At 35.0% G+C, this 20,638-nt stretch overlaps 1 protein-coding gene across 1 annotated transcript in view; it reads left to right on the top strand.

The window, feature by feature from the left end:
* The window catches only part of ATAD2B (ATPase family AAA domain containing 2B), a 130,223-nt gene that overhangs the window by 63,121 nt on the left and 46,464 nt on the right, over nucleotides 1–20,638 (top strand). The window contains exons 16-18 of the mRNA XM_090280952.1: nucleotides 1,817–2,128; nucleotides 5,342–5,477; nucleotides 13,442–13,628. Of these exons, the coding sequence (XP_090137078.1) occupies nucleotides 1,817–2,128; nucleotides 5,342–5,477; nucleotides 13,442–13,628 (635 nt within the window). The remainder of the gene's footprint in view (nucleotides 1–1,816; nucleotides 2,129–5,341; nucleotides 5,478–13,441; nucleotides 13,629–20,638) is intronic.

Genomic DNA, 20,638 nt, shown 5'->3' with positions numbered 1-20,638 from the left:
ACTATATCTGAAATGGGTTATTTCATTAAGTATTTATAGCTGAGCTGGAGTTCTGCAGTTATTTTGTTGAAGTGATTTAACAGATATGTATTGCACAGGAAAAGATACCTTTTTTCAGGGTTATTCACTGAGAAATAGAAAATAAAATGAGAGAATAATGGTAAATTTTGTTATTCTGCAGAATTATTTGGAAGGTTGATTGCTGTCATGGGGTAGTGTTAATGCTTTATCTGCTTATAGTTGCCTGAATTAAATTCTCACAGGTCATATTAAATTTCCCCCTAACTCTGAGTCAGTGTTTCTTTAAGAATGCAATAGTTTCTGTTTTTGTTTTTGTTTTGTTTTTGTAATTTTCATTGAAATTGTTACACAGTGATTAAGTTGCTTCAATAATAACAGTTTTACCTTCCCAAACTGTAACCTTGGAGTTACTATTTCTCCTGTCCATTCAATCTTCCACTCAAGAAATATTTATTGGATATCTACTGAATGCCAGGCCAGGCATTGTTCTCTGTGTTTGAGAATCATTAGTGATCAAAACAATGGCCCGACTCTCGCAGAGCTCACATTCCAGTTAGGGAAGGCAGACGATAAACATGGCAGGTAAATGGTGAGGTGGAGAGTGCTATGGAGAAAAGGAGACCAGAGTAAAGAGGGTTTTTCTGTTATCTGTAGGACCTGACGAACAGGATCATTTGCTTTACTAATAATAGTAGGGACACAGTTCGTTGTACATGCGTGAATCACTTGCAGTTTGATTTATGCGGGTGTGTCCCTTAATGCCCTTTTTCTACCAGTTAGTCTAGGGCCATTTCTTCACTCCTCATAGTTTTCTTGTCAAATCACCATTTTTATTTCGGTATTTAAGTGTTCGTTCAGGTAATTTTGAGGTCTAAAGAGATAAGTAAGCCTGATACTGCTCTTTGAAGAGCTTAGGGACTAATGTTCTATAACTAGTTTCAGTGGTTCCTCCTGCTGGCACGATTGATAAAGGTTGCCAAATATAAGTTTAATTGCTGCTATAAAAAAACAACGTGGTTAGTTTGAGTTTTCTTTCTTTTTGTGGAAAAGACCTAATAGTTCATGTATTTTGTCTGTATTTGTTGCTTAAATGAATGAAATGACTTAAAAGCACTGGACTTGTTCTGTTGTTTAAACTATTATAATTATTTAAATATGGGCAATGGATAATGCCTTGTTGTTATATCCCTTAGAACTAGATTATAAGTCATTTTAAGCTGAATAGATATATTATGTAATATATAATATTTATGAAGTTAATGTGAAAAATTAATGAATTCCTATTCTCTTTAATACTTTTGGAACTATCAGAGATGATCACAACTTTAAAATACAATTTTTGGAGTTATTAGATAATAACTAGAATAGCTCTGTGTTTGAAGTTTCTGCTTATGTACTATTTTGTACTATATTTTATGTGTTTGGAAATTAGTAATATTGGAAAAATTTTAGGTAAATATAATGTCATGAAGACTAAACTGAGGTTGGGAATACTGATGAAGGACTAAAATGAAATGATTATTCTTTTAAAACCTTTCCTGAAGAAAAGTTGTACATTATAATTGGTGGTATTGGCACAAAATAAATTACTTGTTTTAATATTAGTTCACGCCTTAATTAAAATATTCAAAACATTTTTAGTCTTAGTAAACAATTTTATTAGGTGATTTTAAGTGGTCAGATTTCATTTTGCTGATAAAATTACAAAAAATTATTGATTTTTATATTTGCAAAACATAGTTGGTGCTCAGAAGAATGCACTTACCTTTCTTGTCCTTTTCCTTTTGTGCATTAGGGTATTGTGGAGCTGATATCAAGGCCCTGTGTACTGAAGCTGCTCTGATTGCCCTGCGGAGACGTTACCCCCAGATCTATGCTAGCAGTCATAAACTGCAGCTAGATGTTTCCTCCATAGTGCTCAACGCCCAGGATTTTTATCATGCCATGCAGAATATTGTGCCTGCTTCCCAGCGTGCTGTCATGTCTTCAGGACATGCACTATCCCCCATCATAAGGCCGCTGCTAGAAAGAAGCTTCAACAACATCCTAGCAGTCTTGCAAAAAGTGTTTCCTCATGCTGAAATTAGCCAGAGTGACAAGAAAGAAGGTACTATAAATTATCTTTTCATATGGTTAAGTACAGGCATAAATAAATTTTGAGTTTCCTCATAGCTTATTTATGTGTTACTCTTGTACTTGCCATGTATTTTTTCATTCACAACTGTGTATTCCAGGCCTGGCATGTTGCCTAGCATATGGGAGTTGCCTAGTGGATGTTTATAAAAAGAGCAAATGAATGCTTGTTCTGTTTATTTGCTCTTAGGACATTCTGACTGTCCAAGTGTACGAGTCTTAATAATCTTTTGAGAAGCTGACTTTATAACAATAGCTTACATTTATTTTATTATTATAAAACCCTTCCATAAATTGTCATTTATTAATCCTCATAATAATCCTGTGGTGTAGGTACTCTTATTTTGTAGAAGAGGAAACTGGGAAACTAAGGAAGGTATTCATTTATATAGGGTCATTCAGTAAGTCCTAGGGCGTACTCAGACCCAAGGACCCTGACTACAGAGCTCATGCTCTTGACTGTGGTGCTAGAGGGATTCTACTCATCCAATGTTTTGTTGTTACAGGCAGGGCAGTCTGCCGTTTGCTCTGCTAATGGAATAAGTTTTTAGTGAGGGAGTAAATTAGAGCCTGGTTGTAAAAGGTCTTGAATTCTAGCCTCAAGAGTGTAGTTTGGATCTGAGGTAAAAAGAGACAGCTAACTTTAAAAATGTAACTCATTTGCCCTGGCTGGGGTGGCTCAGTGGATTGAGCACTGGCCTGTGAACCAAGGGGTCACTGGTTCGGTTCCCAGTCAGGGCACATGCCTGGGTTGAAAGCCAGATCCCCAGTTGGGGGTGCAGAAGAGGCAACCACAGATTGATGTTTCTCTCCCTTTCTTTCTGCCTCCCTTCCCCTCTCTCTAAAACTAAATTTAAAAAATTAAAAAAAATAAAAAATAAAAATGTAACTCATTTACAGGAAAACTTTAGGTTTATATGCTAATCAAAGTAAGGCCCATGAACTTTGAAGAAAAGTAGTTTTTTAAATTATCTTCATTTCCCAGTTCCTGTTACCCTGTTTAGCATGTGGTCTGTAGCAAACAGAAAATTATTCAACGAATTATCGAATTATACTAACATTGATAATGTCATGTATAGTAAAAACCTTCAATATTCAATGAATCTTGCTGTTCTAAAGCTATTTTTTTAAAACTGTATTTTTTAGGGATGGATTTTCATGAACTATCACATGGATTACTCATTTCTTAAATTAGTTAAATAGGGAAGGGAATCAATATTTAATTATGTTTGAGCCAGGTCTTTGCCATAAATTGTACATTTTTTTATCTCTGTTTTTCATAACTGAGGATACATATTCTTCCCCAAATTTTTTAACTTTTGAAAATCTTACATTTCCTCCTGAGAGATTATGATAGCTCCTTTATTTCCATTTGAGAATTTTTTACAGCATTATTATCTTTTTCTTTTTTATAATTTTTTTCATAAGTATAGAGTGTGCTTTAGTTCAAATTTTTCTTTATGTACCAGTGGAGAAGAGAAACCAAATTTTATTTGATTATTAAGAATTTTTTTAGTTACTTAGATATATTATTCTGGTTTGTTATGGTCTTTAATATTTTTCCTAGACAAGTATCTTTTCCTTGTGTATGAAATTATCACTCAAAAGATACTCAATTACTTTTCAGGTTAACTTACAATATTAGTTATACTAAATAATTTAGATTTTAAAAGCCTAAAAAAAATCTACATCTGCAAGCACAGTTCAGTGTCTTATTTTTAAAAATATATCTTTTTTTTTCCTTTTGTTTTTTTAGAGGGGAAAGGTATGATTTCTGTCAAATCTTAATTTTTTTTCCCATTTCATCTACACATGTAGCACTAGTTTCTACTGAATAAACTGATGACACTTTTGTGACGTATTTATGAAGTACAGCTATTAGTGTTTCAGGTTGTAGTCCAGATACATTTTTAAGCAAACTCTCAATAGGGATTTCAGTTTCTGTTAGTCCATTAAGCAGTAACTTACGACTCATATAGAGAATCTAATGTTACTTGAATGAGTGCATTTAAAAAAAAAAGATTTATTTATTTTTAGAGAGAGTGGAAGTGAGGGAGAAAGAGGGAGAGAAACCTCGATGTGCGAGAGATATGTGGATCAGTTGCCTCTGCCACACCCCCAAGTGGGGACCTGTCCTGCAACCCAGGCATGTGCCCTGACTGGGAATCAAGCCAGTGACCTTTCAGTTCACAGGCCAGCACCCAGTCCACTGAGCCACACCAGCCAAGGCAAATGAGTGCATTTTTAAGATTGGCTTTGTTTCCACTGAATTCCTGACTCCTTTGTCAGCTGGTCTAGGTTTTCCTTGAAAAAAGTGTATGTGAATATATGTGAGTACTGTGTGAAAAAATAAGGGTCAGTTTGTTCCATGTTACTTTTGTAAGAACTGATCAAGTATCCTAATGTTTTTTGGGGGGATTTTCCTGTTCTTTCATTTGGGGCATGTTTCTTTGTTTCCCCATTTTGGCTGCCTCTCTGTATTTGTTTTTGTGTATTAGGTAGATCTGTTGTATCTCCCAGTCTCAGTAGAGTGGCCTTGTGTAGTAGGTGTCCTGGGGATCAGTGGTGCAATCTCCTTGATAACCTGAACTAGGTGCTCCAGGAATGTCCCCTGTGTGTGTTGTGTGAGCCCTCCTGTGGTAATTTACTGCTGTGGATGGGTTGACCCCAGGAAGCAGGATTTGCTCCAGTGGGCTCTGGTGCCTGCCCAGATCTCCTGTTGCTGTTTGCCACTTGTGGGACTAATCAGGTCATTCTCTGATGCAGTCTGGAGCCAGCCACTGGATGTGTTGGTTCTGAGTCAAGTGCCCTATTAATTATACCAAATACCTTAGATGAAATGTACTGGCTTTGGTCAAAATTAATTTAGATATTTTTAGTAAGTAGATGGGTATTTTATGAGCGTGCCATTTCTTTTCCAGTCTTCTTGTAGTTAGTGAAGTCTCCCAAATTATATCTTATAACACTTAAGTATTTTTTGTAAAGGTGAATGAATTACATTTATTTTCACTTATAAATTATTCAAAACATTGTAGTTTGTCAATTTGCCTGCTCAATCTGTATTATTTAATAGGTAACTTAATAATGTCATTTGATTTTTAAACCAATTATTTTTAGATTTTGTAGAGCACTAATTTTAAATGACTTTATAAGCCTCAATTTTTGTGATATCTTTGTTTTTGAACAGATATAGATACTCTAATTTTAGATGATAGTGAAGATGAGAATGCTTTATCAATTTTTGAGACCAGTTGTCACTCAGGATCACCAAAGAAACAGTCATCAGCTGCTGCTGTACATAAATCCTACCTTCATTTTACAATGTAAGTAATTTATATCAAATTTCTTTCTATTTAGCATGACTTTTACTACTTTATGGTTAGAATTATGATATATTTTTACTTATGGCTCTAACCTTGAGAACTTTTATTTTCTGTTTGGGCACAATTCTGAAGCATTTACTGTGTATATTTTTTTGTGTGGTAATACATTTTTTTTTTTTTGGTCAACCATAAAAGTTTTTAAAATAAACCAATTATGTGACTTTTATTTAAATCAGAGTGGAAGGAAGGGTTGCCTTTAGATAATCAACTCATGTCCCCAGTTTTATTGCTTTTTACTTGAACTACAATAAACAGAAGCAAAATTTTTTCCATGGTTGAGAATATTTTAATTTGTAATCAATTTCAGATGATAATATAGGGACTCTTAAGGGTACCAAAAAGATTTTGAATTAGAAATTGCACAGTAATTAAAAAAATAACATTTTTATTCTCCTAACCCCCATTGGTTTACACTTTCCTAATTTAGATTTTATGGTGTTTCTATTTACATTTACTTATATCAGCAATTTTCAACTGGTGTGTCACAAGAATATTTAAAACATGTAATACCTCTTCCCTTAGAGCAGCGGTTCTCAACCTTCCTAATGCTGCGACCCTTGAATACAGTTCCTCATGTTGTGGTGATCCCCCAACCATGAAATTATTTTCCTTGCTACTTCATAACTGTAATTTTGCTATTGTTATGAATCGTAATGTAAATATCTGATATGCAGGATGTATTTTCATTGTTACAAATTAAATATAATTAAAGCATAGTGATTAATCACAAAAACAATATGTAATTATATATGTGTTTTCTGATGGTCTTAGGCGACCCCTGTGAAAGGGTCGTTCGACCCCCAAAGGGGCTGCGGCCCACAGGCTGAGAACCGCTGCCTTACACTGTCAGATAAAAAAAATGACAACAACCAACACAACAATAGCCGTCTGGTGTGAATGAATCAAAATTATACCTTTTTTTGGTTTTTTTGTCAGATTGGCAAAAATATATAATGCATTTTTTGGTGTGCTGTAGAATTTTAGTAATTAGTGTATGCATGCCATGAAATAAAAAAGATTGAAAATCATTGTTCTATATTAAAGCAGCTTTTGCTGTGCACTTTAATGGGTAAATGATTTTAGTGCTAATCTAATTTTAAATTAAGAGACCGAATAGTTTTCAAATACTAATAGCGTCATCACTTGCATTTACGTAATTATGTATCATGAAAGTTAAAGGACCGTAATGCTCCAGTAAGGTAGGTCTAATCACACTTTTATTTGAAGATGTTGGATTGTGTGCATTTTTAAGTAATTTTTCTTTTGACATATTTTGAAGAAATTTAAGTCTTCAACTCGAATGAAGTTTCTCCCATGTAGATTTTGGTAAGATGTTAATTTGATTATTTGCATTGATAACTTGCTTTTCATTTTTAAAAATGAGACTAAATTACTTTCATTTACTCTATTTTTCTTTAACAGAAAGCTCTTGTATTAGAAACTTTTTTCTTTTACTCTAGGTCTTTTCTTTTATTCCCTCAGGGAAGTTTTCTTAGACTATTTTAGTAATTTTAGAGATTTGTTTTATTGTTGGTTAAGGGAAAGCCAAATAGTCATTTTTTCCCCCACCTGGATAGTGTGTGTGTGTGTGTATGTGAGAGAGAGATTTGTTTTGACAATTTTAGTTATTTGGATTTGAAATATATGAATGCAGAGCTAAGGAACCATCAAAAGATTTATGTTCCAATTTTATGAAGTAGCTCTGTTTTCAACAGAGTGATTCAGAAATAGATTTTGATGTGAGAAAACTTCACATGTAGTTTTGGGTTTGATGTTTTATTAAGAACTTTCTCTGCCAGTGATTCAGCAGGTATCACTGGTATGCCTCATTTTGTTTGGTTTAGCCTTTCTGACATTGTATTAAATTAGCTTCTTTAACATAAGCTTTTCTAGTTCTGATTTGACTTTGAGACAGCTATATCCTAGAATAAACTTTTTTGTTGTAGATATTTCGATAAATTTTATTTATCCACCCATTCTGCCAGTTTTTAAGGGTTTACTCTATGACAGGCATTAAGATGTAGTGTAGTTCTTACTCTGTGGAAGTTCTTGTTATTGGGGTGACAAACATTGGAATATGGTGAAGTGCTATGAAAACAGAACTCAGAAGCTTGCATTGGGAAGTCCAGGAGGGCTTCACAGTAGAAATAGTGACATTTGCTGGTTTTTTTTGAGTATGAAGGGATAGGAGTTAGCATCTGATGTTCATTACAAACTAGATGTGTGGTAAATACATGATATAAAACTTGGGGCTTTATATGTGATAATTAATATATAAATAATCATATAACTAATTTGTGGCATTACTGTCTTATAGACAATGAAACTGAAGCACTAAGTTAAGTAAACTGTCCATGATCATGCCATTAGCAGGTGGCAGAACCAGGGCCTGTACTTTATTTACTTCTCTTACACTGTGGTTTCCAAATTGACTTATGAGCTTAATAGGTAGAAAGGAAAATATATTGCTTTCTGGGTAGGTTAGACAATAAAATTTTTTATACTTTCTAAGGCATAAACACTTTGGGCTTTTAATAAGGACTACACATTTTTTGTTGTTGTTTGGTCTGGTTTGGGGTGGCTCCCGGTATTGGCCTCCCAGACCCATACAAAAAAGGTTCTAGACACATAGAAAGCTTTACTTTAATACTGGTCTCCAGTAACATTAGCTTGGGCATTGCTGGTGGTTTTCTGTTTCTGGGAATAGTTTCCTAAAACAATGGTGAAACCTTTTATGTAGATTTACGATGAAATATAAGTAAAGATATTTAAGGTCTATCAATCTGGCAGAGAACCCTTATGATGGAAAATAAGTTTTCTTTCTTATTGTATATTACCGTAAGGAGATTAGAAACACAGCTTTCTGAGGTTTCCCAAATGAAAATAGCTTTGTTTTTTTTAATTAGAAAGATGATATACTCTGTAGAAAATTCAAGTAATAAAGAAGAGCATAAAGAAGAAAGTAAAAATTAAAGCCCAAGCATCTGAAGGTAATATTTGTTCAAGTTTTGGTGACCATACTTCCGTATTCTCTTTATGCATATAGACAGACCCACGTATTATTTTGTATAAATTATATTCTCCTTTTAAGTTTTTGAATATGTCTTGCTTTTTTATCCACTATGTTGGGAATGTTTTACTTCATGTCAGAATTTACTTAATATCAATTTTTTAAAATAGCTGCACAGTACTTTTATTTTTTTGGATGTTCCTTAATTTATATAACCTTACTGATAAAAATTGAAATTTTCCATTTTCCTCTTTTATAAACAGTAGAGTGATAGACATATTTCTAAGCATATATCTTTTTCTTTTTATTTCTTTTTTCAATTCTCACCTGAGGATATGTTTATGGATTTTTAGAGGGCGGGGGAGGGAGGAGGAAGACAGAGAGAGAGAGGGAGAGAGAAGGGAAGAGAAAGAGAGAGACACCAATCAGTCACTTCTTGTACGCACTTTGACTGGGGAGCACCACACAACTTAGGTATGTGCTCTGACCAGGAATTGAGCCCACAACCTTTTGGTGTACAGGATGACACTCCAACCAGATGAGCTACCTGGCCAGGGCTAAGTATACATTCTTATACCATTATCTGATTTAGAGCTTAGCGTAAATTTTAAAAACTGTAATTGCTGTGTCAAAAGGTAATATACATTTAAAAGCTTGATACAAGTCATTAAATTGCTTTTAATAAGGGTTTCACTTTTTAAAAATTGATTTGGTTTGGTTTGGCTTCCAGAAAGATGTACTAAAAGTTTATTTTCATCACTAATGTATGAAATTAGTATTTTTCCTATATCCTTGTCAATTCAGAACATGGTTTGTCTTTTTAAATCTTTGACAGCCAGATAGATGAAAGTAACATCTTCTTGTTTATTTGAATCATTCACTTGTTGTTTCATATATTAATTAATTCAGTTATTTTGTCAAAGTGCCCATCATGTGCCAGATGTGGTGTTATGTACTTAAAATACGTCAGTGAGCAAAATGGGCTATGATGCCTGCTCTTTCAGCTTATGTTTTAGATGGAGACAGACAATAATACAATAAATGTAATAGATAAAATGTTAGAATATAAGTGCTATGAAAAAATGTAGGGAATGCTAAGAGGTAAGGGAGTTCTTAGGAATGAGATGAGTTGCAGATATCCTTGGTGTACATTTTGGTATATATTTGACATACTTGCCAAATTTAATTTTAGAAAATTGTTCTTTTTATCACTCCCACTAGTCATGAAAATACCAATTTTCCTGTCATCTCCTAACTAATAATGGGTATTAAAATTAATTTTTAGTTTATTAATCTAATATGTAAAAGCTATTTCTCATTATTTATCTTTCATAATTTTTCTTCTGTTAATCACTACCAAATCTTTCTCAAGCCTAGATCACTCTTAAGCTTTAGACCCTGTCTGCCTGTCTCCCTTTTTTGTGCCTTAGATCTTTTAGTATATACTGGACTGTGCCCCCCACCTTCTCTGCCTGTGAATCCTATAGGTACCATTTGTTTGGCTGTCCCAACTAGAATTGGACATCATCCTCAGCTTCCTCCTCTTTCTTCCCTTCTGTATCTAGTCAATGACCTAGACCTGACTAAAGAAAATAAGTCTCATCTCAGGCTGTTGCTTCTCACCTCTCTGACACTATCTTGTCTAGAGCATCATTAACATTTAATGCTTGGGTAATTGTAGTAAACCACTAACTGGTCATATTTCCTCCTGTTTTGCCTTCTTTCAAAACCCTTTCCTATACTGTCATACTGAGCTAGAATTATCTTATGAAAACTGTATAAGATGAAGTCATTCCCTTTGCTTAAGCATCTTAATGCTTTCTCATTGTCTTCAGTGAACATTCCAAACTTTTAACATGGCTTTACAAAGTCCTTCTTAGCCTTTCATAGTCGGATTCTCCTTTCTGCTCCCCTTCCCTAACTGCAGTACCTTTACTCTATTGGCCTAAAACCTTAAAAGAAACTGACTGTATGAATTATATCTGTTAGACCAATGGACCAGAGGTCTTTTTCGCCTCTGGTCCTTTGCACATCCTGTTTTTATTGCTTGGAATTTCTCTTTTCTGCCTCCAGTCTGTTGAGTTTATGCTTTGGTAACACTTCCAAGAAAGCCTTTTATGAGTCTCTAGTTGGGGTCTCTCATAGCACGCTGCGCTGCGTATAAAGCGCACTGTGTTACAGTAATTCGTGTATCTCCTTTTCCACTAAATACCATTCCGTTGTGTGCTCTGTGATAAAAGTGGTATTTTTGGATAACTAGGGCCAAGGCATTCAGCATAGGAAGCATTCTGTAGTTGTTAAATGAATGAACCATTATGAAAAATGTTATCTATTTGTATCTTTTTTTGGGGGGGGGTTGCTCCTTATGTTCTTTGCCCATGAAGGTATTTTTGTTAACACTATGCACACCAGCTTTTTATACATGGCAAATTCCTGGTCTTATTTGGTTGTTTGCCATTTGGTTAATGTTGTAATTTTTGAGTTATGAAAGTTTAAAAATTTTTGTGAATGCACAAACCTTTTGTTTTTTTCTTATTTGTTTCTGTGTTAGAATTTATTTTACTTATTCTTTGAAACGAAGATCTGAATCCTATTTTACTTTCAAATTATAAAAGAAAATTTATTTAGAAAGAGGGGGAAGGGAAAGGAGCGGATGTGCTCCCCAGAGAGAGCAGGTACTGGGTCCTTTGTCTTGAGGGTCTTAAAGGCTGGGAGTTTAAAGGTGGTCTTAGGGGAGAATCTTAATATAATATTCATCAGCTTTATGCTGATGTGCCAAAAATGAAATTATTTCCCCTGACTTTTTCCATCCTTGGGTGTGATTGGCACTAATTAGATTTCTGTTATCTATATCCCTGAGTAGAGTGATTTAAGCTATTTACCCTCTGTTTGGGAGAAGTGTAAACCATTTACTCTAAGTGTTCTTGGTTAGGGAAGGTAGGATTTTGTGATTTACTAGATGGCTGTAAACTGTTTGGCCATTTAACTATCTATCTCAGTTTCCCTCTTCCACTTGTCCTGGCTTTCCAGCCCGTCTCATTCCTCCCTCAGAGACTTCAGTCTTTTAGGAGTGATGAGGGAGGACAGTCCGTCTTCAGTAACTGCTGACAAGGGCTGTGGTCCCTGCTGATCTAAGGGAGACATGGGACTGGGATCTGAGACTGGAACTGAGAGGCTATTAACTGATTCTTCCGAAGTAGGGACGGGCTGCCATCCCCAAAGCATCGTCATTTTGAAATGGAAGTATTGTATCCAGAAGTGAAGTTGGTGGTGGCTCCTGAGAGGGAGCATGCCAAGAGGGAGAGCATGTTGAATCCTCCATATTTTAAACATTTATTTATAATTCATCCCTGTTCTGTTTATTTTTATGCTTATTATTTTATGTAAAATTATTTCAGGTACTGTGATTTGTTTTCTGGGTTTCCTCTTATCTTCCATTGACCTGTGTTTCTTTTCTTTGGTATATTCTGCATTCTTTTTGTTATTCTGTTTTGTAATATGTTTCAGTATAATGTAGGGCACATCTTAACATAGTGCTTCAGAACCTGGGCTTTGCGATTCTATGGATCTGAATGAGAATTTGAAATCTGTGTCCACTCAGTTGTGCAATCTTATAAATAACCTCTCTGTGTCTTGGTTTCTTCATCTGTTTAATAGATGGAAAGTGTGTATTTTATAGAATTGTTAAGAAAGTTAAACAAGAAGTTTGTATGAAGTGCTTGTTCTTAAAACAGGTTTAAATAACATATTTTTCCAAAATTTCCTTGATTATTCTTTCAGATAATGTTGTGTATAAGTTTTAAATATCCCTTTCTTTCTTAAATTCTTTTGGGATTTTGATTTGAAAATTTTAAATGTATAAAATAAGATACTATAAAATATATATACTTATTTAACTTTAGTTAACTATAAATACATTAGAAAGAATTGACATCTTTAGAGTCAGGCTCATGATGTATTCTATATTCTGTATAGTTTCATACTTTTCTTTAATATTGTTTCTTTTCCCATTTGTATTTTTGCAGTTATAAATAGGACCTCCTTTCCTTTTTTATATTGGTTCTTGATTGTGTTTTGGAAATCTCTGACTTCTCTATTTCCATCTTTTGTCTTATTACTTTGCTGGTAGAGTCTGACAGTTACTAGGTGATTCTCTTGGACTTTCTAGTACATGATCATCTTTTACAAGTAACAGTGTTTTCCCTATTTCTTTCCATTAGTTCTATTTATTTGCTTTATTTTATTATATTGCTTAGAATTTCCTCAGTTATTTATAGTGATCATATATAAATTTGTTTCATTTCTTTGAGTTTCATTAATGTATTTCCTTATATTTACCTTCTCTGGTTTAGGGCTTTAGATGTCATGTATTAGGGCAAAAACAGGATTTATTGGCAAAAAAGAAATTGCTACCACTGAAAAATTCTTACTTCTTTTTCTATTTTAAAAAGTCTGGTTAAAAATACATAAAATTTAAAATTTTAACCATTGTAAAAAAGTCCTACATGTTGGGTAATCTTCAAATTTACGTCCTTATTGGAGAAGAGGGATTCTTAACATTTGACAATGGATAATTATTGATAATAACTGAATCACAATTACTGTCTGAAGCACTTCCCAAGTTAATATATGTGGTGGGATACCTACATATTTTTTCTTTCTTTTAGAAAAGATTTTTATACTTTTACATCTTGGTTATTAATATGGTCAGAGATGAACATTTTAAAACTAATTAATGAAAAATGATTCACTGTATTTAAAAAAGATAGGGATATTCTATTAATTTGGAGTTAGTTACATTTCTTTTTAATGTAACTATGTTGCCTAATGTTTCATATTCATCTTCAGAATATATGGGTTTCAAAATAATTACTATGTCTTACATGTATTGCAGGTCACCATATCATCAGCCAACCTCTTACAGGCCAAGACTATTGCTGTCTGGAGAACGAGGCTCAGGTCAAACTTCTCACCTTGCTCCAGCACTTTTGCACACTCTAGAAAAATTCTCTGTGCACAGACTAGATCTCCCAGCACTTTATTCAGTTAGTGCCAAAACACCTGAAGAATCATGTGCACAGGTAGGTTTGTACCATATGAGAGCACTCCCAGCTTTCTTACTGTTTATATCTCAGTAGTGTTTATAGATACAGTTTTTTCTAAAACAATATTATGAATAATAACTTGTTGCTCACTTGTTAACATAATATTAAGGCAGAGGATCCTTTTGGTGTTTAACATTTTCCAAAGTGAGCTCATTGTTTTTATCATGATATTTCATTCATTTCTGAATTTTTAATATCCTGTTTCTTATATTAAAGTTTAATTAAACAGTGGAAAGGGAGATTCTTTGTCTTTTTCCGACTCTTTTCAGAGCAGTGGTTTCAGAGCCTTTCTAGACTTCTCTCTACTGAGAGCCTTATTATAGGAAGGGACAAGATATCCAATTTGAAATACCAAGACTTAAAACTTAAATAGAAATATGATATCATTTAAAAAATTATATCTAACAGTATCAATAATGGAAGCATGTTTGATATTTGATTTTCAACTATATTTGCTTGTTGTGAAGCTAAGTTCTAGTGAGGCTGTTTATGTTTCTTGAGGTTTTAATAGATAGCTATGAATTTATTATAAGGTGTGTCATGTTGTAGCTAGAGATTAGAGAAATAAGTTTTTTGAGCCAAGGGGTCATGCCTTCACTATTTCTGTGTCTCTTGACACAGTGCCCAGCTCATAGTAAGTTCTCACAGAATGTTTGAATAGTGTTTCTTATAAATAAATTAGAAGAATGTCACTTTTTACTTTGATATTTATCCTACTTTTAGAGATAGATAATTAGAAAGGTAACACTTAAGAGCATTGCAGACAATTGTATTACTTTTTTTCAGTTACGTTTGATAAATATTTAATACATTCTATGTTATTGAAAACAATTCTGCACTTTGTAGCAAGAAATATTTTTTAAACATTTAAAAAATATTTTTAAAGAAGTTTATAGTTTGGTTTCATTTCTTGTTTAACTTAGTTCTCTGGATACAAAAACCCTAGCAGCACTTCACTACCCACAAAGCTCTATTTAAAGGAGCTCTTTCCCCAAAACTCATATTCTTAATTAAAAAAAAAAAAACCAACTGACTGTATATCAGTAATTTGCTCCAATTTTTATACATTTAATTCATTCTTGCTGTGTTTTCCAATAATGTTGATTTATGTGTTTGCTTATATTTTTCCTATTTAGTGAGACACAGTTTGTATTCAAGGGAGAGAATTACTCAGTGCTATTTAAAATAAATCCAAGTGATTTACAGGAAAATATAAATTAACAAAATTGACCCCAGAGGTGAACCTAAACAGACAAGATACCAGCTATGGAAGAAGAAATTGAATGTCAAAAAAAGCACTAAATCCATATAGTTTCATGGGTGAATTCTTTTAATCTTAAAGGATAAGATCATTCTGATGTTATTTAAACTGTTCCAAAGCACAGAAAAAGAAGGAAAGCTGTGAAATCAACAAAAACAGTGATGATAAACTTTTAAAAGAAATACAAAGAGTTCAGTTAGGACTTCTGGCCAAGATGGAGGCATGGGTAGACATGCTGAGTCTCCCTCCACAACTAAGAAGGAATACAACTACCTCAAACTAGAGAAGACCAGAAGTTTCAGAAAACTGAGCTGCATGGAAGTCCAAGAAACAAAGATATAAAGAAGAAATACTCATTCAGACAGGTAGGAGGGGTGGAGCTGGGGCGGAAAGGAAGTGTTATGGCAGCAGCAGTGGCGGAGGCAAAGGCAGCAGCAGTGGCTGTGGCCAGCCAGTGAAAACCACAGTCACACATTAAAATAAGTAGGGAGGGACACCTGGGGAGCACTCCCAGCACCAGACCAGACCACACAGCTCATGGTCCCAGCACCGGGGAAAATAAAGCCTCCTTGCTTCTGACTGTGAAAACCAGCGGGGGCTGGGATGGAGGAAGAAATAGCCCTGCACCCATTTCTCAGACCGGAGCTTGGCGGCCTCCCAGAGGATGTGGCTGATGGCAACAAAGGAGGTGGATGCTGTGCTCCTGACCCTCAGCAGTCAGGGCGCAGCTCTGCTGCTCCCGGCTCACATGCGCCTCAGGTGAGGAGCGTGCTTCCAGGCAGAGCCATCCAACTTGTGCTCCACCTCAGCACCTCAGCCCGCCCTTCAGGTCCCCAGGGCCCAGAAGCTCCCGGGCTCTCCTCCGACTTTTTGCTCTGCTCCCCCAGCCCAGCAGTTTCTCGCTCTTTTGTGCCACTGCTTCGTGGGATATGGATGTGGACATCTTCTGGCTTCTCCACAGGCCAGCAAAGGGAGCAAATCTGCCTTCAGGGCTGCAGCCATTGTCCCCACGGGTATAAAAGGCTGGTCTCGTGGTCTCAGGAGAGTCTGCTTGTTTAGAGGCCTCCAGAGTCCTAGAATGCCTGCAGACCGAGCCACTCTGGAATCCACGGGCCAGAGCAACAGCTAGAGGGGCGCCAGTCCCATACAGGAAGTGGGAGAAGTGCCTGGAAAAGGGGCAAGTGCTGAGCAAGCAGTATTGTTCCCTCTCAGACCCCTCCCCCACATATAGTGCCACAACATGGTGAGACCAGTCTCCCTGTACTCATGAATACCTAAGACTCTGCCCCTTAAACAATGTAACAGGAGTGACAGTCCTAAGACACAGAGGCAAATACAGGAGTCTTATCAAGTTGAGGAGACAGAGAAGTATGGCCCAAAAGAGGGAACAGATCTAGGTTCCAGTGGGAGAACTAAGCAGTGAGGAGATAGCTAACCTAACAGATGCAGAGTTGAAAACACTGATGATAAAAATGCTCACAGACTTGACAGATATGCTTGAGTACGGCAAATGCATAAGGGAAGAAGTATAGGATAAGCTAAGTGAAACAAAGGAAAATCCACAGGAAACCAATGGTGAAGGGAAGGAAACCGGGGTTCAAATCAATGATTTGGAACTTAAGGAAGAAATAAACAGTCAACCAGTGCAGAAGGAGGAAGCAAGGATTGAAAAAAATGAGAGGCTTAGGAACCTCTGGGACAACTTTAAATGTGCCAATATTCGAATCATAGGGATGCCAGAAGGAGAAGAGGAAGACAAGAAATTGAAAACTTATATGAAAAAATAATGAAGGAAAACATCCCAAATTTGGTGAAGGAAATAGACATACAAGTCCAGGAAGCACAGAGTCCCAAACAAGCTAGACCCAAAGAGGACCACACCAAGACACATCATAATTAAAATGCCAAAGATTAAAGATAAAGAATCTTAGAAATACAAAGAAAATTGTAGACTTATCTCATACAGACTATCGTCATAAAGTAAATATTACAAATGGAATTTTGTAGCGCATCAATAGAGTAATATACCATTATTAAGGCATGAAAAATTGATTCATTTAGACCTTGAGCCATTACAGTGGAATGGACACAGTGAAGGTAAAATAATTTGTGATATGATTGGAAAACTTACAGTATCAACTGAAAAGCTATTAGGGTCAATAAGAGAATTCTGTAAGGTGGACACTTTCAAAGTTAATGCTTTAAAATCAATAGTATTCTTTTATATAAACAAGTTAGAAATGTAGTGGAAGAAGAGGTCCCATTTAAAACAACAACTAAGTTTACCTAGGAATTAACTTAAATAGTTAATTTGCAGGGCCCAGAGGAAGAAGTCTAAAAAATCAGTTGAGGACAGTTGAAATAATGAAAGACACACTTTGTTTTTAATTATATACTACAATTCAAAGTGTGGCCTCAACTCAAATTGCACAGATAAAATTCTCAGTTACTTTGCTTATTGATTGTGGCCTTGGACAAGTTGCTTAACTTCTTTGAGCCTTAATTTGTTCATCTATAAAATGAAAATATTGATACCACCTAAGTGATATTTTGTGGGGTGGGTTGTGATTATTAAAATAAGCTTATCCCGTAAGCTTGGCATATGGTACCCAACATGTTAGCTCCTCTCCCAACTAATGGCTGGTCAGACTCATACTTGAAAAGTTATGAGTTCTTTTTAAATTTTATTTATAAATTAAGTGCAATCTCCTAAAATTTAAGAGGAGAAATTAAAAAAGAACTTTGTGTTTCCTGTAGATAATATATAATAAGCATAGCATAGCAAATTCAAGGGGAAAAAGTGTAATGAAGGAGCCCTACCAGGATTTAAATGATGTAATAGAACTAGAGTAATAAAGAATTTGTACCTGTGCAGGGATAGACAAAGTAATAGAACAAAAGAGAGAATTCAATTAGAATTCACATAGAAATGAGAATTTAGTATCTAATGATGATGATGACAGTAGATAGAATAGGTGGATTATTTAATAAACGGTCTTGGAAAACTGGCTGGCTCACTGAGGGGAAAAAGGAAAAACCAAACTAAGCTGGATTCCCTACCTTTTTCTGTAGCCCAAAAACAAATTTTAGATCGTCAATGGAACTATAAAAGTGCTAGGAGAATTCACAAGGTCAATACATTTATTACCTTGGATATGAGAAAATAATTTCTAAGCAATGAACAAAATCCAGAAAATGTTAAGATAGGAGCAAATTTGATTATACAATTTTTAAATTACACATGGCAAAAAACAATCTTTAAATAAAATTAATAGTCATAATCTGGTAAGGAGTATATTTGTAACACATGTGTCAAAGACAGTTTTCCTCAACATAAAAAAAGTGTTAATATCAGTAAGAAGAAATAATAACAGCCTAATATTAAAACTGGCTAAATAGGAGCATGCCACTTATAGGGAGAAAAAAAAATGCAATGAAAAGATTCTTAACCTAACTTATGAATGGAAAATATGCAAATTAAAGCAACAGGATACCATTTAAAAAAACCTATTAGGTTTGTAAAAGTAAAAAAGCTTGATAACACCAAGCATTTGAGTTCTTCTTGACTAGTTGAAAAGTAAATTTATTTAACATGATTTTGGAATGTAGTTTGGCACTGTCTTTTAAATTTTCAAGTACATATACCACTTGACCCAGGAATTTTACATTAAGGAATTTTCCCTAACAGCATATTAGCTGTGATTTTTCATTGTTGTACAAGAATATTCATCACAGCATTGGGTAAAATTGTCAAACAAAATAAGAAGAAAGAAACTGAATATCCTTTAATGGTGGACTGGCTAAAATAAGTTATGGTATATTCTCACTTACAGAGGAATATTGTAAGGCCATTAACAAGACTGAGGTAGATTTACATAGGCTGATATGGAAGGATGAAGGGGCTGTTAGGGAAAAAAGTACAATCTTCTTTGTGTAAAAAAAAAAAAAACACTAAAAATTTTATATTCGTGCTTATATATAGGTGGAAATTTTATCTTAAGAATGCCCCCTGCGCCCCCGCCACCCTCCCCCAAAACCCTGTTAATAATGATTGCTTTGGCTGGGGAAGGGAATTTGGAGGATTGGGGAAAAAAATTTTGTCATTTTAGTTTATACTCTGCTGTATTGTTTGGAATATATATTTTTTCTTTTTACATTCATACTTGATAGTATCAAACAAAATAAAGATAGCATCATATTGAAAGAGGAACAGTTTCAAAGTGAGAGCGTATTCTGTCTGTCATTGTTTCTTATGGTTGATATGTGTACATTTTCACACATTGCTGGCTTTAATTAGGTAAGGAAATACTTAGGAAGCATTGTAGTAAACTATGTGTTGATGTTACTGGGATCCTAGAATTTTTTCCTGAATCCTAGGTGGATCATTGGGCTTAATTTGAAATTGAACTGCATACACTTTGGTCTCTATCACATTTATTGGCTTTTACTCCTTTTCTGGTTACATGGAGAGGAGGTGAGAGGAGTCACTTGGTAGGGGAAAACAACAAAAGCCCACCATTTACTGTTTCGGTTGTATTACACTGCATCTAGTACATCAAGACGTCTCATCTTCGCTGCTTTCCCGTCTGGGTTAGAAGTAGGGCTTATTCTTGACCGACCACCAGCTGGGGTCCGGTCTGCCGAGGAACTGAGTCAGAATTTTGCAGTCAGACTTCCTCTCAACACTGGCCAGAGGCCAGTTGAACTGTTCTGGTTGACCTCTGACTCTTTGTATCTTTAAAAAAAAAATTTTATTGATTTGAGAGAGAGTGAGAGAGAGAGAGAGGTCAAAACTGATTTGTTGTTCCACTTATTTCATGCATTTATTGATTGATTCTTGTATGTTTCCTGAATGAGGATTGAACCTGCAACCTTGGTGTATCAGGACGGTGCACTAACCAACTGAGCTCTTTGGCCAGGGCTATTTGTATCTTAAGTGTATATTTAAAATTATTTAAAATTCATGAACGGAATACTGTCTCTCTTTAAAAACTTCTTCAAAAAGAGGCTATTACGTGATGAAACCGAGGAACTTATTCTTAATTTGGCAAACCTGGGTATAAGTAGGTATTAGAGTCCGAGGGAAGAGAGTGCATGAGTCGGGTACTGGAATGCTGGGAAGAGTAAACCCTTTCCCTCTGTACTTCTATCCTACCTTTTCTTTCTTTTCTCCCCATTTGCCTTCTCTTCAAAACTAGTCCTTTCAAGATCATCTCTAAATGGATGTGCAACATAATTATTTAGTCTGTTGCAAATTATTATTCTGTGCTCTTCTCTTTTCCTGGTCTCTAAGATACTTAATGTAAATTAAAATAGGTTACTAAGTACTGTAACATGAACATGAAAGTTGTCTTTAAAAGAAAGAAATCGTACATCACCTTTAAAGGGCTGTATTTATATCTGGGATAAGGTGGAAAAGGGGAAGAACCTTACTTGATATTTCTTTATACCGTGGGAATCATGTTTAATTCTCTTTCTGTTCTTTAAAATTTATCTATACACGAGCATATTTATGACAAAACTTCCTTCTGACTGCCTCAGGTATTGATTAATATTATTGATTGGGTGAAAAATAGTAGAGGAGGTAGTGTCTGCTATAGGATTTTCTCATTGTTTCTTAAGATTTAGTGAGCATGAGAATTTTCTGGGGATGCTTATTAATATTTCTGATTCCCTGGCTCCACACCCATAGATTCTAATTCATTAAATTTGGGGTAAGCCCTAG

Source organism: Furipterus horrens, unplaced genomic scaffold, assembly GCF_987537825.1.
Source record: "Furipterus horrens unplaced genomic scaffold, mFurHor1.1.pri manual_scaffold_6, whole genome shotgun sequence".
Taxonomy (NCBI): Eukaryota; Metazoa; Chordata; class Mammalia; order Chiroptera; family Furipteridae; genus Furipterus; species Furipterus horrens.
This window is presented reverse-complemented; position numbering and strand designations above follow the sequence as displayed.